Genomic DNA, 27,902 nt, shown 5'->3' with positions numbered 1-27,902 from the left:
TCCAAAAACACTGGATCCTACAATTCCCAGATTGCAAATCGATTGCATCTTTTGTTCAACGTCCCATGAATTGCCACGTCTGCCACGCGCCGGTTTTTAATGCGGGCTTCTGTCTTTACTTACTTAGCTTTAAAAAAAGCTGATACAGCTGTTCATACAGCTGTTCCTGGTTGAAAGTCCCTTTTTAAATTCCATACTCCATTTGCACTGAGCAGGTCGTGTCAGTTAAACCCTGTTAGCGTCACATAGAGATTCAGCCTTTACCTTTTCAATTTCTCATCTATTCTCTCTTTATTACATTCCAGGTGACAGCGAGGGCGTCGTGTGACCTCTGCTATAGCGAAGCAGCATCAGACGGGGAGGACGAGTTCAGCAGCCGGCTGTTTGACATTGCTGGGTGTGATTCGTCGGCCACGGACGAAGACGGCGCCTACGAGCCCCGCCCGTCCAGGAAAAGAGGCGGGGCACCAGGAAGAGCAGCAACCAGGAAGAAGGTCAAGCAAGAAGCAACCTCGGCCGAGGATCATGACACTGCTGCTAACACAGCTGGCACGGGGCCGGCCGTGGCGGACTATGTGCCACGGGCTTGTCGGGCACCAAACACACACTCTCAAATCACACACACACTGTTGCCCAAAAAGCCCCTCCCACCCTGCCCTCAGCCACTGCATGGGCAGGATCTGAAGTGTGAGAGACTAGAGGACCCAGAGATGGAGCTGCTGGGAGGAGGCAGCTGCACGACAGGGACCACGGAGCAGGCCGAGCGACGCAGCTCCGCCACAGAGACCACAGAGAAGACTGCGGGTACAGCTTTGAGATGAGGCTTGAAAAGACCTGCAGTGGCAGAGCCCACATGTTTTGATTGGATTTTTTTTTTTAATGTGTCAGTAGGAGATAAATTGATATTCCCAATAGTACCACCTCTCAAAAAGTATTGAGAATCATGGGAATGTTTCTCTGTGACAAAATACTGCTACATCTCCTCTTGGCTCAGAAAATCTAGCCTGTGTCGGGAGACTTTGGCCAATCACAGGTCGTTTCAGAGAGAGGGCGTTCCTATTGGCTGTTCTTCAAAATACAGATGCGAGGGCACGTCCCTTACCGGGGAAAGCGTGATTTAACGGTGTTATATCCTGCAGGAAATAGATATTCCAGCATTAGTAACAACTTCCTACACTGCAAAGCAACCTAAAACAGGAAAAGAGAGAAATATCAGTGAAGAGTTTTAGGGATTGGAGAGAAAATGTGGAGAAAATGAAATACAATATGCTGAACGTTTTGGGCATTTTTGCACAATTATGCAAGAATAAACTGCGTACCCCAGCTTTAATTAGAAATAAGTTAAAACACAAGAATATATAATTGAAAAATACAAAACAATATATAAAAGAGTTTATTACCAAATTGATATATATGCTTGTATGTAACTTCCTGTTTCTGACTGTTGGCGTTTGTTTTTATGTACATCTGCAGGGGAGCAGGATGAGCTGGATGAGCTGCACGTGTTACTTAGTGCAGAGCGCAGCCGTAACCAGCGCATGACGGAGATCATCTCCGGTCTGAAGCAGGACAAAGAGCTGCTGCAGCATGAACTCACTAAGAAAGCGGAACTCATCTGTGACTTCCTGCAAGACAAACTGCTGCCAGGTAAGAGTTCGGTACGAAAACACACCTGCTGATGAATTCAATGGCAGTTTGTTGGCACTTTTACAGGAGATTAACATTTATTTGGGTAGTATCTGTCGTGCAAAATTGCAATTAAAAGTTCCTCACATAATAGTGTAAAAATGTTATTACAATTAATGCAAACAGTAAGGAAAATAGTTCCGATGATAACTGCAGTAGTAAATGAACGAAAATACATGATCAGTAAATTGGTACTTTAAACATCTGCAATGAAATCAAAATGAAACCAAAATCAAACTGAAAAAAGCTCAAATGTTTATTTTGCCGCACTGTCTGCCTTTTAATTGTGTCAAGTTGTCCTTTTCCTATTTGTGGTACCAGAGAAGAGGTGGCCTTGTTGCTCCAATCCAATGGAACCGGGAAGTTCCCACATGCCCTCTTCTGACGACGTGGCGGGGGCCGATTCCCCGACAATGTTTGACTCGTTTGAAGAAGTGGAGCTTTACCCTCTGGACCGCCACCGGACCCTGAAGAGCAAGAGGAGCCGGGACGGAGAAAACCCCCGAGTCAGGAGTAAGGACACGACACCGCTGGGAGGAACCACCCCAGAGTAGAATGAAAAGTCGATACTAAATGTGGCATTCGTTTGCTTCTCCCCGTGTACTGACGTGTCTGTCTCTTAACTGTCCCTCTCCTCTCCAGTGAAAAACGTGGTGGGCGTAATAGCGCGCTACATGGCGGCCCTCCAGGAGTTTCGCTGCAGTGTTTCCATGAAGGTGGCCTTCGACCGGGTTGGCGTGGACCGCAACACGATTTCCCGCACGGCGGCCATAGCTGAGCTCAGTCTTGCCGCCCCCGTGTTGTTCCGTGCCATGGCACCGTGGGACGAGAAGGAGGAGACGCTGGCACATTATGCCCACCGCTGCCGACAGGCCATGGACGACAACATTAAGGCCAAGATCAAAACGATGAAGGCAAAAGGCGAACTACTGCCCATAGTGTCCAAGTGACGAACCTTGAGTCAGAAGACTACAATGCACACTTCTTGTAGGCCTACGTAGGAAAAGGAAGCTTTAATTTCACTGTTAGATACTGCACCATCTCAGTCTGAGTCCAGGATTTATATCGCACGGTTGTTGTAATTTTTCACTATCTTGTGTACTTCTAATCATTGTGTGTGGCTGCATTACATTCTGGCTACATTTCTGCTTGTGTGGGTGCGTATACTTTCTTCCTCCTGTCCAGTGGATTTCTCCTTGTATGGTTGAAAGAATGAGCTCTTGTTCTTAGATTCTCTGGGACAGTCACCTACAACTGCAGTCATTGCAGTAAAAATAAAAAATAATAAAAATAACTAGAGACCATCTTGCGATGGGATCACACCAGCCGCAACACCAAATTGCACCAGGGGCGCAAAGTGTGGGGGTGGTAATGGCCTCTTCCCCACTTCCTACCCCCCTACTTCCGGGCCCCTTGATGATGGACCGTCCGCACCCATCATCAAACTTGGCGTTCACTTTGACCTCCGCTACAGTCGGTGTCTCCGGGACCCCATTTTTTTAGCCATGAGGGACACTCAGATAGACTCAAGAAGGTGAAAACGATAGCAGCTAGTAGGAACTGGTTCATTCTGTGGCGGTCACTCCAACCAATTTATACTAAAATGTCTCGACTGCTGATGTTCCAGTAAATAGTCCGATCAATAAGGAGACTTTTAAGTATTCAAGGTTCAGTGACTTAATGTTTTTGATGCATGTTGCTTGTTTTGTGGTCTGCCTAACAGTTTTACAATAAATCCACTAAAAACAGTGAGCATTATCAAGTTAAGCAAGTCTTTTGTTTTAGAAAGAAAACAAACCTTTGTCCATGGGCACAGTGTGGCATAAAAAAAAAAAAAAAATTTTAGGCACTCAAGTGAATGTGGGAAAATGTAAAGCCTTTAATAAATATGGGTTAAAGACCCCAACACGTATCAACACATGGTGCCTTCCTCAGGTAACACCAAGTACCCATGGATGAAGGAATGTTTTCTTCTCTTTGAATGTGAATCACTTTAAAACATGGACGTGAACACAAAGTTCAGAAGTGAGGGAAAAATAATAAATCAGGATTACGTTTAAATCCTATAATGTGAACACAGCCAGTGACCATGCATCTAACCCCTCTTTTTATACTTAAATAAAAACTGAAATTCACTATATATACATATATATATATATATATACAATTGAATGTAACAATTTTATTATCAAATATTGACACAAACCCATTTATGTAAAAACCCTGACCGAATGTGCATTTTATGGATCAGTGCGGTGAAAGGCAACAGAGCAGGATACCATTTACAGTATTTCTGTGATTTCGTTTTTATCCGCCGCACAATTTCAAAGGATGTTTCACGGCTATCTGGAACCTTCTTCCGACTTTTTTTTTTTTTTTTCCCGAAAGCTTTCCCGAATTCCGCAGCCAGCTTGTTGGTCTGGAAAAATGTACAAATGACAGATTCACACTCCCCTGAGATCGTTTACGACACGTCAAACAACCGTCCGTTAATCCAAAGACTTAAAAGAGGGAAAGTGGGAGACACGCGAGTCTGGTGCGCACGTGTGTTGTTTGAATGCTTTGTGTCACACCGGGCAGCAGCAGCAGGAGGAGGACAACGGGTCAACAGGTCAAGACTCCGGCTCCAGGCGTGGAATGACGGGGAGGATGAGGTTCCCGAAGGAGGAGTCCTGAGTGATGAAGAAGCCCGATGAGTGTGTGTGTGCATGCTGCAAGAGAAGACACAGTTAGGCAAAGGCTTGTGTTAACACTGACCAAATTCACAATTTTATAATGCCATTAATTCAACAATATTTCAGCAATAGAAGTGCTGGTAGCTTGATTTCTTTTTTGTTACCTTTGGACAGAGCTAGGCTAGATGTTTCCCCATTTCTAGTCTTCATGCTAAGCTATGCTAACCACCCTGTAGTGTCTGTGTTTGGCTAAATGATTTCCGAGACTTTTACACCACATTAAAGCATATTAGTGTTTGAGGTTTGATGCACCAACAACCATGCAGTGACTATCAAGCCTCTTTATACTTCTGTGAGATGATACATGTTGCCTTGAACCCTCGCCGCCCTCTCTCTCTCTCTCTCATAATGATTTTCAGACCTCTATTCAATCCAGTGACGGGTATTCAAAAATGACTTGGTACAAGTGTCCTTGTGATTTACAAAAAATGCTTCCTGTATCAGTCAGAAACTTCAGAATTAACTCTCAAAATCAGTCTTAAACCAAACAGAGGAAGTCACCGACACTGAATGAAAACCTAACTGGATATATTACTCAACAACTATATGTACGACTATTATTCATATGCATTTGTTGTGCTACTTGTTGCTGTATGTAAAACTTGAGTAAAATGACATGAAGATGTTCGACTGTCGCACCTGCAGGGCAGCTTTCTGCTGGGCAGCGATGTGTTGCTGTTCTGCGTTGTCTCTGAACTCCTTCAGACTCGGTCTGGACAGCGAGATGCTACAGGATGAGATGGAGAGGAGAACATTTTAAAATCAATTTGAATATTGATATATATATATATATATATATATATATATATATATATATATATATATATATATATATATACACCATGGATATGGATACACCATAACAATGTTTCTCAGAGGTTACCCTGTTACCCTCCACGGCTGGATACTATCCCTACCTCGCTCCAGGAGCGTTTAAAAGCCGCCTCCTCTCCTTCTCCAGCTCGGCCAGGATCGCCATCCGTGCCTTGTTTGGTAAGGCTGGATGGAGACAAAAGAAAGAGACAAAGACAGTCAGGGAAGAGAGAGGGATGGAACAATATGCATCAGCTAACATTACTTTATGCATCTAAAGAAAGGCAACATTTTGAGTAACACAAATACATAAATTTATATAAATATATTATATCTATTTTAAACTTTTTTTTCAGCTTTTATATTGGAGGGAAATGAATGTATATAAGCTGAAAGACATTTAAAGCTAGCTATATTTCCTCAAAGGGGAACGAGAGAGCAAAATGTTTCCAGGGGGGCAGAATTCGTAGCTACGCCCCTGGAGTTACAGCGCGATAAAGACAAAGACCTGAATATTAATACTGTTTGTCCCCTAAACAAACTATTTACCTTGTCCTGGAGGATTAGTAGCCATGTCTGTTCAGGTAGCGAGAGGCAGGTCGAAATAACGACGTACAGAAAGGAGTATTAGCTAATGGTTCACGTTTTATTTGTGTTTCCTTCCACACAGCTAATGTTGCACTGGTGGATAACGGACAACGATAAAAGTCTCCCTTTGTGATATCACTTAAACTGGAGCTGGATACACTACACAGTACTTGCTGTTGTAACAGTAACGTCAACTGAAAGTTAAAAATTTGGATAAAACTCTTGCTTATGTACGGACGATGAGACGCATTTTACTTCTTGAAACCAAGAGCCGGTTTGTCAGATCGGGAGGCTAGATAGTAGTAAAAAACGAAGAGGTGTCACTCTGTTCTACTTCCGGTGATCAAGAAAACGGCACAAAAGACTAGTAAACAAGCTTGAAGAAAGTATATAGATGTATATAAAACTAAAAATAACTTATAACTAATTAATACATCATATGAGGCCCCGCTTACTTGGAGTCCAGTATATGCACATTGGAAGTCAAGTATAAATCTTGCTTTTGGGAACAATAGTTTGATAAATAAAAAGATAAACATCTACATTTAAGGTTATTATTATTTCATTCATACTGTCTGCTTTTTACATGATGTTTCCTGCACTTTATGTTCTGCTTTGGGATGTCACTTGGTTAGAAAATGAGCAGAGTTAGCGGTTTCTATAACAGTTTACTGATCTTCTCAATAGACGATCTTTAGAATTCCATTCGTTCCCCGTTTCCCATGTGATGCATGTGTTTACATCCGGGTTCGTGTAGTTTAACTTCCGGAGCTGCGCAATGGGAGTCAGCTGACAGTAGTAACCAACCAGCGGTTGAAACATATCAACTGAAGAGACACTGAACGGAGGAAAAAAAAGACCTTCCTCTCTCTATACTTTCCGTTTCTGCAGTGGAGAACCGGACCGCCACTGTCCCCAGATACCCGGCCACGTCTTCCCGCCTTCCGCAGGATGAGTGTCGGTGCTCCGAGAGGCCTGGCCAGCTCGGGGCAGAAGCCCATCACGGAGATCCTCCACCCGCTATCCGCCGCCGAGGATCAGCTCTCCGGCACCGTCAGCGTCAGAGGGGACAAGGTAGGGTCCGCTGGGGCTGATCCGAGACCGGGTTGTTGTGACCGGATGATGGAGAGAGGAGGTTTAACATACACTAACATGTTTTCAGTACTTGTGGCTAAATCCATTAAATAAGTAGTAGCAAAGTGATGGAAGTTAAACGGAGACAACAGGATACACATTAAACAACGCCTTTCTGGTTAATGTTCATTATTTATATTAGCTTTTTAACCTTGCTGTTAGAGTCGAGCCTTTAGCTAGATAACGTTATATCTTGTCAAAGGACTTTTTATTACTGGACCGTGTAAACTGGATTTGTTTACACGTGTTGCATCATACTGACTCCTGTTTACACGTATTTTGGTTAGAAAACAGATTTCTCTCTTTCATCTGTGTGTGTGTGTGTGTGTGCTGTGGAAACAAGGATTTGTTTTGCAGTTATCATTGCCAATAAGAGATGCTGTGATACATTCTTCCAACGAGGTTACTTTTTTTTTCCATTCATGGAGAGACAACCAGAGGCAAGGAGACCCTCCTCACTAATTGAAAATGTGAAGCCTGTGAGAGTTCCTTTGTTTATGCCACAGACTGTATATCGCTCACGAGCAAGGAGGTGTTCTGGTCTGTTAGTAACAGTCTGTCGACACACTTCAATAAAAGTGGATGGAAATTTAGATTATGGGAACTTGGGAACAAGTGATTCCATGGATCAGATTTTTTTTCAAAGGATTTTCTTAACATTGCATTCTTAACATTTTCTTTTGAACCCTTTTTACTAATGTCTAAAGAATGTTTTTTAGCACCTTCTATAAAAAAGTATAATGCATTTAAACTTGTGTAAAGCAAAAACCTAGCTAAGTTTTTCTTTCTTTTTGCTCTCTATACCTTTTTGTATACCTAAAATATAAAACTGCATGCTACGGGTACAGTCTTCGCTTCTCATCTTTTGTCTTGAAGCAGAGGTCGGTGTCATTCAATAGGCCCCCTTTCACCGGAGATATGTTGACATATCACAGCAGGAAACGCACAGGTGTAAATGGTCAAATTAATAATGGCTGAGTTCCGTTTAGCTGCTTCGGTTTCAGGGTCCCGGGCATGCTGGCTCACTGTCACACCTGGACCTTCTGAGTACAGCAGAGGCATCGTTAATGTTATTAGTAACACCTGTGTTCTCCCTGTCAAAACATCTGCCTATGAAGGTAGTAATGCGGATATGGTGACCAACCATGTGCATGTTTTTCAGTTATTTCTGAGCTAAAACTGTTCAATATGTTTTGAAATAACCTTTAGGCCCTGAAATGCAACATTTAAGCTCTACATTATATCCATTCCCTTATCCCAATAATGATTATTATTATTATTATTACATTCATACATATCCCAACTCGCATCAACTCAGATGACCCCCCCCCCCGGTATATTCTGTCCTTACTGTTTGTCTGAGCGTGGCTGCGTTGCGCTGGCCTGGTTGTTCATTCACAGTGGTGTAATGATGCAACGCAATGCAATTATCTGAACTGTGATTACCAGTGCAGGTTAGTGCCACAGTGTAAAAAGTGTACAATGTCAGCAGCTTGTCTGTGTGTGTGTTTCTGTAGCAGAGAGAGAGAGAGAGAGAGAGAGAGGTGTAAATACAAAAAAAAAGCGATAAAGGTTGAACATTAGCTGCTTTCCCACTTGCACCTTAACCTGGAGGAAAGAAGTTCCTTCCTCATGTGAGGCAAGATGTGCCTGCAGAGGACTGGTGAGAAGTCAAATCAGATGCTGCTGTACAGCTTGTTGCAGTGAGAGATTTTGCTTCGTTTTAATTTCAAGATCCAGTTCCAATGATGCAGCCCTGCAGACTCTGTGTTTTGCCTGCCTTCCTGTTGCAGTGGTTACATTTTAATTAGTTTACATTTAGCAATCTGTTGCCTGCAGTCCCGGCTGTTTGCTAAACGAAGTCTCTTCTAAATGTGCAGCAGTAGCCATATATCAATCCATTGTAGAGATGTGCTTTTTTTTATGTCCTTTGTATTCCACACATTGTCCCGTCATTGTAGGAGTAACAGTTTCCGCAGAATCCACTTTTGTCCAGTTATTTGCTTTTCATAGCTTTTTTTTTTTTTGTGAGCGCTCTTGCTGTGTTTAGATGGAGGCTGCGGGGGATATTTGTTGTTTGCTCTCTACTTGCTGCTATAGAAAGCACTGAAAAGTTGAAATAGTTTGAACAAGTATGACGGCACCTATTTTTACACCAACGTGGAAGAGTGTCATCTTGGACAAATATAATAAAACCAAATGAAATATTGATATTTTTGTCAACCTAGAGATGGTATAGCAAGCCATTGTTTTCCCACAGTTGGACATTGGAAATTGAAAAGTATCCCCAGTCCACAGATGCTCCATTTCTCTCCTCTCGTCCATTATTCAATTAGAGAGCCAGGAGTAGTGTCAGGCCATGTGGGCTGCGTACGCAGCAGCAGCAGCCTCAACAAGAGCCCCATTGACACAGAGAAACAACTGCATCGCCATCGCCATCAATCTATCAGCTCTTTGTTTGCAGCGTCTTTTCCTTTTTGACGTCGCTATTGTCTCCGTCCACGCAGGAAGCCGGGCTGACCAACGGCACGCCGGTCGAGACGTCGAGTCCCGCCTCCACGTCGTCGCTGTTCAACAGGCTGCAGCTGGACGACGATCTGGAGGCAGATGTCCGGGACCCCTACGCAGAAACCACAGAGACCCGTGACCTGTTCGTCACGGTCGACGACCCAAAGAAGCACGTGTCCACCATGGAGACCTACATCACCTACAGAGTCTCCACCAAGGTCTGCTATTGGCCGGTGTCATGGGGACACTGCCCCTCTTGGTGTTCTGTGGACGGCAGTAATAAACTTCTAATCTAATGGGGTCATAGTGTTTGTTTACCATGTTTCAGCCAACCCGCCAATCAAACAGTTACTGCCAACCATTTCTCAAAGCATATCATTAATACCTCTGCACCTGTCGGAGTAGGTAATCAATCACAGTGAGTAGTTAGTCTTCCGTTTATTATTCTTATTTCCTCTTATTTGTTGTGTTTCGTGATTGTTTTAAAAACTCTCCTTCACGGTGTGTTCAAGGCAAGTTTTATACCAAAGTGCTATGAAAGAAAGTTTCTTTAATTAAATTAAATGGGATCAAACATGCAAAACGACCAATATGAGGGAGGTAAACCGCCTCATGGTAATGGATTTAGGCAGGTTGCAGATTCATAGTGCTTCAGCCTTCCCATAAAGGATTAATATTCCAGAGATGTAGATGTATTCAGTGAGTTTACCGGGTGGAGCCTCTGGTCCATCCTCCTGTCTTGCCAGTAGGCACCGCTCGGCCTGACGGGACTAAATTTGCTCTGACCTTCAGCGGGGATTCGCAGCGTTGGAGGCCTTTCCATCGAGTAATGAAAGAAACGGATTCAGAGATAGACGCTGCCAGGAGCTGCCCGGGTTGTGTCATGACTACAGTTGCTATGTGCGCTGTGGTGCTTCAGCTCGGAGGACAAATATCACAGCCCACTATGAACACAAACGTGTTAATTGAGAGCATGTGGGGGCCGTCGTTTAACACAGTATTGTCAGAGAGAGAGAGAGAGTGCAGTGTCAGCTATATTTTAAGGTCAGTAAGCATGTATAGTTATCCTAAAATGAGCTGAGATGCTAAGACATTCCCACCTTCCATACTAATGTGTACTTGTAAGTATAAATTCTGTGCTAAAGTACTGTCTTCTAATTTGGTAATTTATTAACACAGCAAATGTGTTTGTGTGTGTTTTTTTCCTTCAGACATCACGGGTAGAGTTTGACCTGCCGGACTACTGTCTGCGACGGCGCTACCAGGACTTTGACTGGCTGAGGATCAAGTTGGAGGACAGCCAGCCGACCCACCTCATCCCCGTAGGTCAAACGAGCCACAGCGCCCCCCCCCCCACCCCCGTCCTGCTTACCGTCCTGGTTTTCCGTTGAGAAACCTTAATATACATTCTCTGCTCCTCCTCTTTCCTCCGCCTCTCGTCATCTCCAGCCGCTGCCAGAGAAGTTCGTGATGAAGGGCGTGGTGGATCGTTTTTCAGAGGAGTTTGTGGAGACGAGGATGAAGGCCCTGGACAAGTTCCTGAAGCGAGTTTCTGACCACCCCGTACTCTCCTTCAACCCACATTTAAACACTTTCCTAACTGCCAAGGTGAGACGACGGAAAGTTAGAAATGATTTCTCACTGTGATCAACACACAGACAAATTCAGGTCACTCAGTGCTTTTCCTGTCACATGCTTGCATGCAGTTCATTGTATGCAGCACCTTGTCATTGTGCGTGTTATTATGTACAATAAAGAGACCTAATCTCAGCGGCGATCTTTCACTATAATGCAGTCCCAGAAAATACAGAGCCTCTGCCTCCTCTTGTGTGTGTTTTCTCTGGATCATCAGTCAAACATTTTGTCTCAAAAGACAACTTTATTGAGCCCAGCGGGTAAATAATGCTGTTGCAGCAGTAAGATGATTGGACTCAGAAAAAGAAAGTGAAGCGTAAGCATGCTAGAACCATATAAAATGTAAAATAGGTGATAATAAAATACTAAATTGGGTAATTTCTCTGTTTAAGCTGGACAAGGTACATCCAAAGAAAACATTATTGCTACGTTAACACATTTGTCGCTTCATACCTATGTCGTTTGATTGTCGTCACTGTGTGTCTGCAGGACCTGAACAAGCGTCAGGGTCTGGCCCTGCTGACCAAGGTGGGCGAGTCGGTGAAGCACGCGGCCGGAGGCTACAAGCTGCGGGCGCGGCCGGCCGAGTTCTGCGCCATGGGAGAATACCTGGACACCTTCAACCAGAAACTGGGGACCATCGACCGCATCGCTCAGAGGATCCTCAAAGAGCAGTCGGGTACCAGAACAATAATAATACGATTGCCTGTATCACTTGATTCTTCCTTTATTTTTTAACATATGTAGTTTGGGTCTATTGAACACTTGTTCTGCACGGGGTTATGATATGCAACAAAGGTCCCTTTCCAAGTTCCAATACAACGGAGTCATCCTTTAAATGCTATGCAGGGCCCAGCAGGCTTGCACATGGTTATAAACCAGTTAATTGATTGATTGTCATTTTGCAATACAGAGAGGGATTAATACAAAACTTACCAAATGAGAAAATTATTCCACCAAAATACTACAAAAATGGCAAATAAATGAGCAACATGAAGCATCAATAAATGGATAAATTAAAAGTAGATGAATTAATATTTTCCATTTACCAATTCTTTTGTGATTTACAGAGAGCCTCATTGTGGCTGAACTTTACATACTGTATCAGCTCTGGGTTGTAAAAAGCCCTTTCTGGCTAGAGAACTGAAGCCACTTCTTCATAATTACTTCTTCCAGAGATGTATTTTAGGCACCAGGAAGCGACATTTTGAAACAGTTGTATGCGTGTGCTGCTTGCAATAGACCTCAAATAGTTACTCCTTATACTCAACTCCTCTTCTCAGTACTTACTGGCAGCTACTTTGTATCTTCTAACTTACATTGTGCTTGTGGTGAGCTTATCTCATGCAGTCGTTCGGTCTTGACCCGGGTGGCTAAAACTAGCCTGTGGGACTTTATCTGCAGTATTGATTCAGTGCTGTTGTGTTTGGTCAGAGAATAAAAACCCTCACAGACCTTTGGCATCGCGGGTGCATGGCGGATAAGTGCAGGCCTAGCTCACGCATGACATGTGATCTTGTAAATACCTGACATCTGCCGTGTGAAATGCTCGATATCGCCATCTGTTCGGGGTTTTAGATGATGTCGCAGTCTGTGGCCTAAAAATCTGCAGCGCAAACAAACCTCGTTTCCATATTGGAGGAGATGAGATGGAAACTCTGGGAAGTGTAGATAAAAAAAAAAAAGACCTATGAGCCGACGCAGAGTGTAAAAAAAAAAAAAAAAAGAAGCAAATGCCATGCTTCACTTAGCAGCCCGGTGTTCACTCATCACCCTCTCTCATGTGTAATTTACCAATCCAGATTTTTCCAATCAACACACCGCTCTCTCTCTTTATCACCTGTGAGGAAAGAGAGAAAGTTTAGCTTTCATTGGTTTTCCAGTCCAGCAGTGTAATAAAGTATTAGCTGCTCAACCTTCAAATCCAGACACAGATTATCCACGGGTCATTAAGAAGTATGAAAAAGGAAAGAAGCTCACATAACTCTTCTTTATTTCCTGTCTAACCACCTCTTCCTTTCTTCTTTTAAACCCCCACTAGAGTACCTGACGGAGCTCCGTGAGTACGGCACCGTGTACTCCAGCTGGGTGGGATCAGAGGAGGAGCTGCGGCGCCCCCTGGAGGGCGTGAGTGGCAGCGTGACGTCGTGCTGCGGAGCGCTGGAGGACCTGGGCGAGAGCATGAGCCAGGACTTCCTGCCCGTACTCCGAGAGTACGTCCTCTACGTAGAGTCCATGAAGGTGAGAGGCACGAGGGATGTCGCACAGGACATTTTTTTTGGTTTTGTTGATGTGCTAAAGAGCTGGAACCTCTTTTACATATGTTCAATTTACCTTATCAACGTCATTGATTTTTGTAAATATGTAGTTATTTCTAATTTGATGCCACCAACATGTTTTAAAAAAAGTTCTTAAAAGGCAAGAATTGGAAAGAATTTTTCTTTCAAAAAGATGGTAAACATTAGATATCTTGTCTTTGTACTGTTTTCAGTTGAATATATGTCAGAAAGGATTAGCAAATTATACCTCTCTGTTTTATGTTTTACACAGAGTCCCATCTTTTTTTAAATAAGGGTGGTACTAGAAAACCCAATCCACTTTTCCATTTTATACTAACAGACAGCGAACGTCACTCAAACTGTGACTTTGGAATGTCACTGACAAATGGACGGCAATAGTTTGTCCCTTCGATTTAATGCTTATTTTATTTGTTTAAGAAGATGTTTTGAACTGATTCACACGCACCCAAAATTTGTTTAATTTTAGTTTATTTTTCCAGCTATGAGTAGATCCTAAATTTGCACACATTTTGCAGTGTCTACATACCAAAAAGCTGATTTTGAATTTGTGTGTATTATGGGTTTCGGACACGGCTTCAGACTCGCTGTGTTTCAGCGGAGTCAATGTTTGACCATGAATAGAGCAAGTGAGAGTCTGTTCACATCCTGCTTTCAGCTCTTGAGCTCTTGAATCGGCATCTCGCTCCGTTTTAATATTTTCCATATCATCTCTCTCGGGAATATTAACAGTATCGGTAAATGTCACACTAACGGTGCGAAATGAAACGGTTGATGTTTTGTGGTTGATTACAGAATGTTTTGAGGAAGCGAGACCAGAGCCAGGCGGAGTACGAGGGCCGACTAGAAGCAGCCGTATTACGCAAACAGGAGGACAGAACGCCTGTAAGCCTCCTCCTTCTGAAGCGCCTAACACACACACACACACACACACAGGCCTTAAACGTGCTGTGTTAGCATTTTAGGGAGTGTCTGTAGTTCACAAAGTTCACTTCACAATATTACTTTCTGTGATGCTTTTACAGACAGTTCGATATCTTTTGTCCGTATGCCATACTAACTCCACAAAGAAAGTTTCTCCTGATTTTAGAGGGAGAACTGGTTATAGTCTTCTGCCACTGTGTCAAATGTCACATATCTCTAACACAACCCTCCCCCTCCAAAACCCCCTGCACCACCTAGACCGCCCCGGTTGTAGCCTGCAACCTGTAGTTTTGTGTACTGTTCCCTTTAAAAAGCCCCTGTAGCTGTAGTTCTTCTCTGTTTCGCCGTAGATGCCAGTTGAGGTAGAGAAGTGCCAGGACAAAGTGGAGTGTTTCAACGCCGACCTGAAGGCCGACTGGGAGCGCTGGCAGAGCAACAAGAGGCAAGACTTCAAACAGCTGCTCACCGGCATGGCCGACAAAAACGTCAACCACTATGAAAAGGTACGCGCGCTGCTGCTGTAAAGCTCGACTGTGACTTCAGTACACTGCAAACGAGACCGACACAGGAACGTGTTAAAAAACGGTTCTATGAGTAGCTCTTGACTACTTTCATTTTGTCTAAATTAGCTTGTTGTTGACTTTTTAATTGATCCTGCAGTAGATTCACTGAACATGAAGGCTCTTCAGTAAAAGAAAACGTCCCGCTCCCACTGACACAGTTGCACACATTCACGCGTGAGAGTTGCCCAGTACAACAACAGTCTGAAGCAATAAACCGTTCAATTCATTTCTCAAGGGCAGCGAGGGAGGAGCAGGGGCTGCATTTTTCAATCACACATTTATCTCATCACCCCAAACGAGATCACACTAGCGACCTCGAAACGCCTCCAAAATAAAAGGATAAATACTGTATTTCCATGAAGCTGCAACAGGTTAACTATTTCTCTTGTTCACTGCATCTACCTCTCTCTCTCTCTCTCTTTCCCTTCCACCTCACTGTTTCACTCCGTCGACTGTCTTCATCCATCTCCCTCCCTCTGCAGTGCCAAGCAGCGTGGGAGTCGCTCATAACTCTCCTCCAGGACAAACAGACTGAAGACAAAACGAGCGAGACGAACTGAAACCTCTCCTCATGCCGTTGCCCCCCCTCCCCCCCCTCTCTCTCTCTCTTTCTCTCTGTATAACACACTCTCTCATGCCAAGGACCAACCAGGCAGCAGATTTGAACTGCTGGACTTTGCCCCTGTTCTCCGGTGAGATGATTGTACAGAGGGGAGTCGTCTCTCTCACAGATTTGACCTGCAAAGTAGGTAACACATGGTACATTCTGGGACATTTGGGAACGAGGAGAGACCTGCTCTGTATAGACATTTTCCTTCGTTTTTTGTTTTTTTTTCTTTGTTCCTAACGACCTTTTTCTACTTCTGTATACGACTGTGTTTCCAATTACAGTCGGTTGCCAATGCTTCTGGTGTTTATTTAACCACAGTCTCAGAGAGGCATGTTTTCTGTCTGTTCGCTACATGTTCGCATCGGGCCAAATGTGAAGGATAACTCTCCAGCGTTGAAGAAAACCGATAAGATCACGAAATGTGAAGTATGAAGTAGTATTCAGTGCATCCTCAAGATTTACTTTTCCCCCTGTCAGGATGTAAAACCCTTCTAAAATGTAACACTGAAACAATACTCCTTCATCTCTTAAAGGCCCCATATAGACTGTAAATTAGAATACAACATCTTATACTTAATTTAAAGGATCATACCTGTTATTTTTTTGCAGGGTTCAGCCCATAAACTCTTACACTTGCATTTACCGTTGACATTTTTCCAAGAGTTCCTAATTTCCCCGCAACCATTCTCATAAAAATCATCTTGCAGTGACTCGAAACTACCTGTGTCATCAGAGCTTTTAAAAAGACACGAAACAAAGCCCAAAAGCAAAGTGTGGGTGTCTGAGATGAATGTGGAGCTTTATCAGGGAAGTGATTTAGTTCGTGGTCATTGTGTGCTTTTGTAGCAGCACCACCTGGTGGGTAAGACCATAATAGTTTTCATACTTTTGAAACCGGTGGCTCAACAGTGTGCCGCTTCTGTTGGTTTCTCATGATGTCACCCTTTTGTTTTTTTTTAGCCGTAGCCATTTATACCCAATGAAATGAAGTTCAAAGTGTAATTTATTATTTTGGAACAAATGAAAACAATCGGCTGTCAACTTTCAAAAGTCATTTCTTTTGCAGTAATCTGCCTCAGTGGCACTCATTTAGAGAACATTTCTAAACGAAACAAACACTGCATTGGGAACATGTGGCGTTTTTTTGCACCCCATCAACAAAATCTGTGTCTTGAAGGCTGCATATGATCTGAAAACACCTTCAGAAAAGAGAGTGCAGAGTTTAGAACTTCTGCCGAGAGCGCTGTGCCTTTTCTGTGCTCCTGAACTTCTTAGAAAAGTGCTGGTGATGTCATTATGAGTATAGTAAATAGAGGAGAAGCTTGTTTTGGCTGTGTCAGTCGATCCTGAGATTTATATGTCGGACCGACACTTTCATTGAAAACGACTAAAAAGCCCATTCGGACTCGGGTCCTTATCACAAACCTGCTTTCTTCAGTGATTTCAGCCACAGCGGAGCGATGCAGCGCGCTGACAGTTCATCGCTTTTGCTAATATGCATGATTCATTTTGCAGCCGTACTGCCAGCTCATTACACTACACTCGCTAGCTAAAGTAGTGAAAGCCCCAACGATGATGACTCGGGCAGACCTTCCCAGAACCACATTTACAAACCCTGATTCTAGCTTTGGTTCATTTCATTGCACTACAAAACTATATTGTTCCAACACCTGTCATGATCATCTCCGTTTGATGAAGAGTTTCTTTAGCGTAATTTGATGTCTCTCAGAAATGTTTTTGTTTGTTTCTTTTAAATGTCCTTTTAGTCCGACTGTCTTTGAATGGTCCTTGCCCTGTTTTTAATCGGCGTATGTCTAGTTACTGAGGCCGCCCTCTGTGTTGCCAAATGCAAAGTGCTGCAAGACAGCGGCGAGAAGTAACCGTGGCTGCTAGTGAACTGGATTCATTACGTTGTGGCTTTTTGTCAGCTATATTTACCCCTCATATTTTCCCCTCGAGCGTTTAAAAGCACAAAGCAGACACTGTTTCTTCTCTCACTACCAGAAGTCAGTGAGGTGACACAAGAATATATTTTATATTTAGGCATTTTGAAGCAGCACGATTGAGAGAAGCTTTCTGAGTCACTGTGGTCCAGTGTCGACGCAGCCACAGCGGACCGTACCACGCAGTCACTGATGCTAAATTCCCCCCCCCCCCCCCCCCCCACACTTCTAGCTTCTCTATCTCTCACATAAAATGTACAGAAAAAACTCTTTTTTTTATCCCCAAACTACTGCTTTAAGAGCTGTTTGTATTCTTATTTCCTACATTTTCCATCCGTTTTTATGTTTATTGTCACAACTGGTACAAAAAGATATTTTTTTAAATGGTTTATCCAAACCTCACAGAGAGAGTCACTGTTATTAAATTAGCAGCAGCAGGGATTCATCACTATCAGGCAAAGTTAAAGGCACCCTGTAGAGTTTCTGACCGCTCGCAGCACCACGGAGCCGTGTTTCTGCGTTTGTATCTCAAGAAAACACACAAAAGACAAAGATTGAATGTGAACATAACTTTGTTTACAAGAAAACTCCACTGGGCAGCTTTGAAAACCGATTGTTTTAGCAGTTTAACCTTCTTTCAAATCTCTTTTTTTATATTAGCACACTGCACTCTGGAACCCCATAAGAAATAAGACAGCTAGAGGTTTAATTTCCACGTTTTCCATATTTCAACCAATAACTAATGTTTACTGTAACCCTAATATATTGACTTGTTAAAGAGCTAAGGAAAAGTACATGTAGCAAACCCTCTATTGGAGCATAAAAAGCGACTTAGGTCACTCTTTTCTTTTTAGTTTTCTTTTATTTACTGGATCAGATCTGGTTATTGCTGAGCAATGTGAATTGTGGCAGTGTGTGTTTTTTTTAAATAGGCATTGGGCCATCTGTAGACTTTCCTGCTGAGGTGACCTGAGCATGAGAATATATTTGAAGTTTATTTTTGCTCTAATGACAATATACTGTATATTCAATATACCCACATGTACAGCTGAATTATACGGTACAGCTGAGTCTATTTTTGTATAAAACAAGCAGTTGATCATTGTTGGGTTTTCCAATGAGTATGTGAACATTGCAACACATCGATTTTCAAAGGGATTTTTGTCGATGCACCTCGCATAAACAAAATGAGAAATGAAACCTTTATTTATTATTTGTTTTTAATACTCATTGGAACCCCAACGATAGTTCAACATTTACTTATTCTCACTCATAGCCATTGTCAAATCCCCATCTCCTAACTGTGTGCCTGCTGATTTACTTTTGCACTATATATGTAGCTCCAACTCCCAACAAAACAACTAAATAAGCTTTCTTTTAGTTGCCAAATATGACAATTAATAGTCTGGTGGCTTGACTTGTGTTCTGTAATGTTAGGAAAGGCATCGTCTGCAAAGCTGATTCAGGTAAAAATCCCTCAAACGGGGACCTTTTTATGGCTGCCACTGTACAAAAGGGAGAGTGAGAGCGGACTCATTTTTAGTTTTTCATTTAATGTACAAATCAAATGTTTCGAAGCCAAAATGTCCTCGTCTATTCTTCCTGTCTCAGATTCACACATAATGAGGAAATCTGATTTGCAGTACAAGATGAACCTGATCAATCAGACCTGTGTGAACGGTTAGAAGTCAGTCCAGTTATGCACATTTAGTTTGTCTTTTTGTTTCTGTTCCTCCCCGGTGTGTGCTGTTTACGTTCTGTCCTTATTGTACATTTGGATGTTAATAACATCTTGTTGTAATTATAAATAAGCTTGTATATTGATGTCGTTTTTGATGCAATTTATCTTTACCTCGAATGATTTTTTTGGATATATTGGACCAATAATAAAAAGAATGCGTTTGATACTTGTCTGCTCAGGACTGTTTTATTTATTCTTTAAGATTTTCTGTGTAAAGGAGTCATTATTTGATGAAAATGCATAAAGTAATATTGATCTGCTGAATATGAACCCAAATGAACCGGTTTAGATATGAGTCTTAAAATGTGATAGTAATTATAAAGAATTTTCTTAATACCTTTTTTATTATCAGAATTTAAGTGAATTTCATAGAAACAAAATCAAATCAAGTCTCCCAAAACATACCTCAGAAATGTTTATTAAAGAAAATACAAAAACTAGACTTTTACAAAACGTGCAGCTTCAGTTCATCACCACAAAAATATAACATATTCTTCAAACCCATACATGAGCATAAACTGTACCTTAGGTGTAATAACCTTTATTTAAACCCATTGACAGCAGCCTTTTTGTGTGTGTGCTTCTTAAAGTGTGCGTAACGTGCATAATATTAAAATGATAATACAGGCTGCCAGGACGGGACACGCAGTAACTTTCACTTGCCGCCTTATTGTCTCAAATGCATAATTAATGATTATTATATAATTCGTAATGAATATATCTAACTGTAGTAAAAAAACATTTCTAAATTGAATGTTTAAAAAAGAATCAAAGTGCAAAGTGAATATGGCAGAAGCTAAAATTCAAACATTAAGTCAAGAGTTCCATCTTTTTAAGATGCGACACTGACATTCAACAGACACCATTTCTGCCAGGTGCGTACCATTACATAACATTATGGTTACAAGTTATTGAAGTAATTTACTGTACTGTAAATGATATATATATATATATATATTGTAGTACCTTTCAAATTTGTTGAAAGTGCTTTCCAACCAAATGCAAAATCCCCTGACCAAACAACTATACAACAACAATAAAGCCAAAGTACACAATGTTGTTAACTGTAAATTTAACTTCCAACTTCTCTTAAATTGTATTCCATCAGCCTCGCCTTTATTTGCAAGGCTTTAGGACTGAAATCTCTCACTTCCAAATGAAGTGTCAGAGTCACAATGGTATCAGCAATATTTGATAATCGCGGCTTAATGTGATTCAGTTTGAGCCTGTTGATAACAGGAAACTTGTTAAAATGCGTCAGTACTTTTTAGTCTCCCTCAGTATATGCTTACGAGAGGACCTACAGTATGTCTGACACACTCGATGACAAATCTACATTATGTGGAAATCCCCTTGGATGAGGACATGTCTTTGAGTCCAAAAAATGTCCCTCCCCAATTATTTCCATTGGTTGATGACATTTGCCTGTAACAAGAAAAAAAAGAATGTGGCCAAAACTGCCGTCTGTTCTTCCCGTAACAGCCGAAGCCGTTTGGAACTTCTCTCTTGCAGTGTCTAAACTTTTAGCAAAATAGGAAGTGAGATTAAAGCGCTGTTCTCCTTTTTGCCCATTCTCGCTTCCCGTCTGCCTCGGGGAGGTCGGTGCCGTCACTCTGCCGGAATCCTTGTGTACTGTCGCATCTGACGTGATCTCCAGCTGATAATACTGGAGGGAGGAGAGATGAAATACATATAAATATATAAATAAGAAGATGTGAAGGCAGGTGTGTGTTTTTTTTCATTCAAGGCTGAATCATACCAGACATAGACCATGTAGAGACAATAGATCTTTTTCAAATACTCTTGATGACTTTTAATTGAATCTTATCTTAATTAGGTATATATAAAATGTATTGTGAATATAACATGTGCTCTGAGAAGTAAATAAAAACAATGTGCGAGTAGGTAAACAAAAAAAAAGTAACTTTAGTCAATTCAAATGTGCTACCTGTTTATCCCTGCTTCCAATCTTTATGCTAAGCTAAGCTAATTGACTCATGGCTCCAACTTCATACTCGATCAACAGAGATGGGAATGGTATCGACCTTCTTGTTTAACTTTTGGCACGAAAGCCATCGTCTTTTTCCAAAAAGACATTTGATTAACACACGATTGAACTACAAAGTGTAAAATGTAAATAGTGGTCCTAACTGTTGATCGTTAAGACTAATCTCATTTTCATATATAAAAAACAAAAAAACAAATACATTTCTGTTTGTTGAAGGAATGAAAAAAATGTACACAAAGCACAAAACAAATAGAGAGCCGTGGTAGGAATAGACCAATCACTGCCAGCAAAATGATATCAGCCACTTCCTACCCGATCGGTATCATTCCCAGCACTGTAATGATGCTGGAGAGCGTGAAGACAAAGCCTGGGAACCAGTCCAGGGTTCCCTGATAGATCTTCGTAAAGGCAGGGATGTACGCCAGACCGGAAAACTTCAGAGCCAACTGCAGATAGGTGAGCGTGGTGCCTGATGGGAAAGAGTACACAGAGCGCCGAGGAAAGACAAGTTAAAAAGGTTCAGAGCGCATACACGTTTTCTTATAAGTGTATCTCTCAGAGATCTCTTTAAAGGAAAAACAAATAAGCTTTTTATGCTTTCTTGCTAAGAGGGATTTAAGAAGATTGATACCATGCTCATATATTTACAGCTAGCCTGGCACTCATATATATATTTCTTAATTCTCTTGCATGTGTGTGCGTGTGTAAGTGTGTTTTACCTGTCGTGTGGGGGAAATGCACGTCCTAACATAAAAACGTGTGTGTGTGTGTGTGTCTCTCGCTCTCTGTGTAGTTGTACATCTGTTTTTGTGAGGCCCAATTTGAGTAAAAAGGGCTGTTTGAGGGTCGAGACCTATTTTATTAGCCCATAGGTTCGGGAATGGATTATGTCAATGAGCATCCTCACAGGTATAGCAAGACAAATGTTTGTGTGTGTGTGTGTGTGTGTGTGTTTGTTTCAAAGAGAAGAAAGCTTGATCAACATCTATGCATAACTGCCTCAGAGGTGCCTTCATATTTATTTATTTTTTTTAAATGAAGCTCGATGGTGGGTCTCAGGTCAGAGTCATAGTTATTCTACTGTCTGCCAGTGGACATGTGTGACGTAACTGTCATCACACAGTAACTCCTTAAATACTCAAAGCATCACAGATTGATAGTAGCGATGTCAGAGGATCAGTAGTTGTTTCTGACCTGTCCATGAACTACATGTCGCAAACTCAACTTTCAGGAAATATGAAGTAGTCATTCCCTTTTTACACAACGTCTTCCTGTACTCACTGTGACATACTCTGATCATGACGCTATCAATATCATGTTACTGCAGTTTGTACGGACAGTTCAAACAACAGGGCAACGCGTCAGAATAATGAAGTCAGGTGTCACTGCTTTGGCAATTTACATTGTGAGGGAAAAGTCTGAATGATAGAAATGTTTTTAATTCTTTTAATTTTTACAGAAAAAAAATAAGTTTTTATTGCCCAGGTTTCGAGATATCCATCTCTCCTTCCACTACAATGGAGGCGATTCAATCTGAATTCAATTGAATTAAAAAGCATTACACTGAATTGAACAGAAACATCTCTTTCCACCAACAGAGTCCTGGTTATTTGCTCCACAGACCTTATTGTGAACATTTTTCTTTAGAACTACTTTCTATCAAAGATTGTTTTCACTGTTCAATTATCTCAAAAGTCAATCAATACTCATCTGTTGTGCTTTTACCAACCTACACACACACACACACACACACACCTACACACACACACCTACACGCACACACACACACACAGACTTCATACTCACCACATGAGGAAGCTGGAACCTGCTGTGAGAGCAGCGATCTGATCGTTGGCATCGGAATGAGAGCAAACAAGTTGAGTGAGCGAGCTGCGGGGAAATGAACACTGATTAACTATTTCACAATATTCTTTAGCATCCACTAATCTCTCTTTGTTCAATCTCAACCACGTCATCTGAACAATAATTGCTTTAACCTGTGACGAGACAAATGAAGGTCCATTTTGTTTGCGTCTACCACTCCTGGCTTTGAAACAAGAGTGGGTTCAACGTCATACAAGTTTCATGAAACATTTCCATTGGCTGTTGTTTGAGCTTGTTGCCCGCTAGCTCTTCACTCATAACCTTTTTATGGCATACTATACTATGACTTCCCTTAATAGCAATTTAATTAAATACTATATAATCATTAACATGTTTCAATACTATGACTTTCTTTCGACATACTATAGTGTGACTTTTCTCACTTTTTTTGACATACTATAATATGACTTTATGTGATTGTTTTCAACATACTTGACTAAGAATATTTCATCCATTTTTCTGGTCATACTATACAATCACTTTCTAATGACTTTATCGAACATTAAACATTGTGGCGAGCACTGAAACACACTTGGGTTTTCTTTTTCTTACAGGACTCTTGTCGGCTGATGAGACACACCTGAACATGTAATGCAGTCCCAGCTATGAAAGTGCACCACCTGGAATGGACAGCTCTTCCTCTGCTGACGCTTTCTTTTCGTTTCGAATTTTTCACACAACACATCCTTACTTTGCTGATTACTGACTTTCCATGTTTGTATCGGTTGTTTTATTGTTATTCTTTGAATAAATGTGTTTAACTCGTCTGGTCTCCAATTTTTGTTGCAGCTGTTGAACTAGGCTATATATTATAATATGAATATTACAACATACTTTACCATCACTTTTTATTACATTTTTCAACATACCCTCCTATGAGTTGTTATGACTTATTTACCTCTCTATGTACTGTACTATGACTTTTTACGACACACCTCCTGTACTGTTTTGACATACAATACTATGACTTTTTAAATAATATTTTCGAAATACTGTGCTATGATTTTGTTCGACATACTACTGTATACTAGGACTTTTTAAAGACTTATTTTGCAGACTACACTATGACTTTTCTTCATACCATTCAATGGATTCTTTTTCGTTATCTATGCATTTTTTGACTTTTTACAACATACTATTCTGTGGCTTTGTCATGAAATTTTTCAACTTACTATACTTTGACTTTTTAAAGATTTTTTTGGACTTACTACACAATTACTTTTTTGGTAATTATTTTTGACATACTATACAAAGGATTTAATACTATGACTATATTATGACTTTTTTTCAGACTCTCCTTATACTATAGTCTTCTTTATGACTTCTTTTAACAATCTATTCTATGAGTTTTTAATAACTTTTAAAAACATTATGTATTATGACTTTTGTATGATTCTTTCTGACGTATTATACTATGTCTTTTTTTTACATAATATTGTCGGGCTTTTTGTGGTTATTTTCGACATACTGTAGAATGGCATTTTTATGTATTTTTGACATATTGTACCATGATTTCTTTTGACAGACTATACTGTTTTTAAGATTTTTTGACATATTACAGTGAAGCTATTTAGTCTCTTTTTTAGATGAACTATACTCTGACTTTTTGCGATATAAAATATTATGAATTATTGTCTTTTTACCACATGCTATACTATGACTTTTCCATGATTTGTTTGACAAAGAATACTTTAGTTATTTAACGACTCTTTTAGACACACTAAACTTTTTTTTCAAATTATACTATGACTTTTTAAGCCATACTAAATAATGATTTTCTATGACTTTTTTCAACATGAAAGTTTGGGCTTTCATCAGGACATAGAACTGCAGGAAGAAAATATCGCCTGAACTGCAAACTGCATGATTGTTGTTGTTTTTTTGGATAGAGACATTATTCCTGATCCATCACTAACTGTGCCTCAGTCTAAGATGCTTACCGAGGTAGAACATGTAGGTTGTCCTGACGAAGGACATGAAGTAAATTCCAGAGGCGAACGACAGCATGCCGATCAGGATGAGCGTCACGTCGCTGACGCAGCGACGAAACACGATGACGCCAAGGAAACTAGTGAGGAAAATCGTACAGCCTGCTGCATGCCCATAACCCACCTGGAGGAAAAGAGACCACATGAAACCAGGGAAAGGATGCAATTGGACAGCAAACAAGAAAGTGCAACAGTAAAAGAAAGAGAAAAACAGGTTAAACATTAAAAGTGAAACAAGATCAAATCAATGTACACTATACTGTGCATCAAAACACCATGTATGAGTCTACTGTACTCAGCTACTCACATTACAGTAAGTCACATTTAACTGAGCGATAGTAAGGGAAACTAACAGTTCAGTTTTAAGAATTCTGCATTTTCCAGTCTATTTAAAGCGTGAAAGTTGATGGCAGCAATTAATTATACAATTTCAGCTGATTATAGTCTATGTTCGTGTCTAATCATTTTAAATCAAAATCGTCTATCCAAACACAAGACCTAATTCAAACGTGCAAAGAAGACAAAATGTCACCTGAGTGGCACTCCAGTTGAGTGGCTCTTTTAGCACAAAGACTTCCATAATTTCTACTGCTCCTCCCACTGCAGAGCCGTACAGAACGGCAGCTACAACCAGCAGCACTATGTTCACCCAGTTTCTCTCAGCAGGAGCCTCCACAGGAGCCTCCACAGGAGCCTCCACAGGAACTTCACTGAAGGTATCGGGAAGGAGTTGGCTGGTGTCCTCTGGCTCTTTGTCGGGTTGGTGTTTCACCTTAAAATGAAAGTGCACACAAACACATTTAACATCTGCATGAGCTGTACACTGCTCAGCTGCTGCAGTAGAGCGAATATTTGGGCTATATTTGGGGATAAAAAGCTGAAAATGTGGTTATGACGATATGGTCATGCTTTGTTTTTTACTCTAAATGGTTCAACTATTTTTATTTTCTTAAAAATGCACACAGTTTACAGAAGTGAGTTAATTCCAGTGTCTGCATACTTTCTTCATGTGCACAGTATATAGGCTACCACAGCCTTAATACAACAAGTTTAGAGTAGTAGAAAGAGTTAAGTTTGATCCGCAGAGCTCCCGCGTCAACCATTTCAATCTTGGCACGTATAACCTGTCGGGATTCATTCCTCATCACATAGCTACAGGGGCAAGGCAGGGGCGGAGCCAGACATTATACACTCCGGTGACACACACCAATCTAAACATGCACAACAGACAACACAGAGTAATACTCCAAAAACGCACGCTGACCTGCAGCAGGAAGATGGCGTGCATGAGGCAGAGCAGTTGCAGCAGTGCGCCCACGGTGATCAGGATGGTTCCATTTTCCAAACTGGAGCTGTACAGCAGGAACAGATGACCTGACGCGAGGCTGCCCACCAGACCCGCTGTCCCATACAGCAGCTCCACTCTCATGATCACCTGCTCGGGACATGGGCACACGTTACTTCTTTTGAAAGGTTGACCTCATAATCAGACTGCAATGAACAAATAGGCCTAGGCAATTACTTTGTTGTTTAATTAATGATACATACACATAAGCTTCCTGTGAGTAGGCCTACTTATTGTTATGAAGCTGGGGAACCGTGTCTGACTGTATACTGACCTTGGACCGGTCAGTTGCCGTGGAGGAGAGCGCAGCCAGCGTCATCACGCCGGGCCAGTAGGCGCCGAAGCCCCCGGACAGACCGAAGACGACCGCCCCGCCGAACATCACCACCAGCGGGAGCCGGAAGATGACCACCATGAGCAGGGTGAGACTCGACAGCACGTACCCGCACAGCGGCACCATGATGGGGACTCTCCTCCAGCCGCGGTCGCCTAACCTGGCCAGGAGCAGCGCGGGTAAGATCGGAACCAGTTGGAGGATGAGGTTGTAGGTCATGTAGAAGTCCGATATGGCTCTCTGCTGGCTGGCCTCCCTGGAGAGGTGGGCGTCCGGGTAGGTGGCGTTAACGCAGCGGTCTTTGGCCACCATCTGCAGGGCGGTGGTGAAGAGAGAGCTGCCCAGCTGCTCCAGCACGATCGCGGGCTCTATGCGCCGGAGCACCGTGAAGGCGGTTTGGCACAGGTTCGGCGTGACCATGATGAGACTTTTTAATAACAGCCTCTTCTAAGACTTCCTTGTTAAACTTAAATCATCCTGATGTAGTGAAGACGCGCTAAACTCTGTGTCCCTCAGAGTCAGTAAGTAGTGTTTGGAATTAAAGCACCGAGGGACAAATAGAAACGCTCACGCGCACACTTCCTCCTCTTTACTTTACGCGCTGACAAAACGGGCGTGATTATACGTGATACGAGTGTGAGAAATTTCGGAAACCACCCATGTGCTCATATGCATGTATTAGCACATGGGTGCATTTTAGAGTTCATCCAAAATATTACTTCCCTCTTTTATTTCGATAAGACAATCATTTGGTTTTTTTTCTGTGTTTAATGAAAGAGAAAGTTAAATAATCTTAACAGTCGTTATTGTCTTGTGTTCAGGTATTCAGAATTAAAAATCAGGCAATACACAGGTAATGTATCTAAGTCCGCAACTTATTAGGTACTTTTTCAATAATCAGTTGGTTGTTTAGTGTGTAAAAAAGGTGAACCCATGGTTAAAAGCATGGCCATCACATGTTCCTGGAGCACATCTTGCTTGTTTTGACCAACCAGCAATCCAAAAAGATTCAGTTTACAGAGATATAAAACACGAAACAAACTGCTAAATCATCACGTTTGAGAAGCTGGAACCAGAAAGTATTAAGATGTTGGTCAATAAATGACAGCGTACATTTAGTTATATCATACTTGAAAAATTGGTGATAGTCTTGACAGTATATATAT

The 27,902-nt window shown here is 41.6% G+C and overlaps 3 protein-coding genes across 3 annotated transcripts; 1 reads left to right on the top strand and 2 right to left on the bottom strand.

Moving 5' to 3' along the window:
• Positions 1-3,538: 3,538 nt before the first annotated feature.
• On the bottom strand, positions 3,539-6,105 carry inip (ints3 and nabp interacting protein). Its single transcript, XM_079178618.1, has 4 exons — positions 5,784-6,105; positions 5,339-5,420; positions 5,061-5,148; positions 3,539-4,397 (listed from the first exon to the last, which is right to left on the bottom strand). The coding sequence occupies exons 1-4, from the start codon at positions 5,806-5,808 to the stop codon at positions 4,299-4,301; spliced, it is 294 nt and encodes a 97-aa protein (XP_079034744.1). The 5' UTR covers positions 5,809-6,105; the 3' UTR covers positions 3,539-4,298.
• A 667-nt stretch (positions 6,106-6,772) lies between these two features.
• On the top strand, positions 6,773-19,341 carry snx30 (sorting nexin family member 30). The gene is made up of 9 exons (XM_079178578.1): positions 6,773-6,896; positions 9,464-9,682; positions 10,676-10,786; positions 10,914-11,072; positions 11,589-11,778; positions 13,141-13,340; positions 14,192-14,281; positions 14,671-14,823; positions 15,366-19,341. Exons 1-9 carry the CDS (start codon positions 6,774-6,776, stop codon positions 15,441-15,443), a joined length of 1,323 nt encoding a protein of 440 aa, XP_079034704.1. The 5' UTR covers position 6,773; the 3' UTR covers positions 15,444-19,341.
• Positions 19,342-19,579: 238 nt separating this feature from the next.
• On the bottom strand, positions 19,580-27,331 carry slc46a2 (solute carrier family 46 member 2). Its single transcript, XM_079178585.1, has 7 exons — positions 26,677-27,331; positions 26,322-26,492; positions 25,590-25,829; positions 25,010-25,181; positions 22,992-23,075; positions 21,498-21,654; positions 19,580-20,843 (listed from the first exon to the last, which is right to left on the bottom strand). The coding sequence occupies exons 1-7, from the start codon at positions 27,154-27,156 to the stop codon at positions 20,786-20,788; spliced, it is 1,362 nt and encodes a 453-aa protein (XP_079034711.1). The 5' UTR covers positions 27,157-27,331; the 3' UTR covers positions 19,580-20,785.
• Positions 27,332-27,902: the final 571 nt, after the last annotated feature.

This window comes from Pholis gunnellus (genome assembly GCF_910591455.1).
Source record: "Pholis gunnellus genome assembly, chromosome: 18".
Taxonomy (NCBI): Eukaryota; Metazoa; Chordata; class Actinopteri; order Perciformes; family Pholidae; genus Pholis; species Pholis gunnellus.
The sequence above is the reverse complement of the archived record's forward strand: the minus strand, read 5'-3'. Positions and strand labels throughout refer to the sequence as shown.

Coding starts and splice junctions, on each gene's coding strand:
- slc46a2 (XM_079178585.1), bottom strand. CDS start 27,156: ATGGTCACGCCGAACCTGTGCCAAACCGCCTTCACGGTGCTCCGGCGC. Junction 26,493..26,676: donor CGGCAACTGACCGGTCCAAG/GTCAGTATACAG, acceptor TGTCCCGAGCAG/GTGATCATGAGAGTGGAGCT. Junction 20,844..21,497: donor CTGGGAATGATACCGATCGG/GTAGGAAGTGGC, acceptor TCCTCCCTCCAG/TATTATCAGCTGGAGATCAC.
- snx30 (XM_079178578.1), top strand. CDS start 6,774: ATGAGTGTCGGTGCTCCGAGAGGCCTGGCCAGCTCGGGGCAGAAGCCC. Junction 10,787..10,913: donor AGCCGACCCACCTCATCCCC/GTAGGTCAAACG, acceptor CGTCATCTCCAG/CCGCTGCCAGAGAAGTTCGT. Junction 11,779..13,140: donor GATCCTCAAAGAGCAGTCGG/GTACCAGAACAA, acceptor AACCCCCACTAG/AGTACCTGACGGAGCTCCGT.
- inip (XM_079178618.1), bottom strand. CDS start 5,808: ATGGCTACTAATCCTCCAGGACAAG. Junction 5,149..5,338: donor TTAAACGCTCCTGGAGCGAG/GTAGGGATAGTA, acceptor CTCATCCTGTAG/CATCTCGCTGTCCAGACCGA. Junction 4,398..5,060: donor AGCAGAAAGCTGCCCTGCAG/GTGCGACAGTCG, acceptor CTTCTCTTGCAG/CATGCACACACACACTCATC.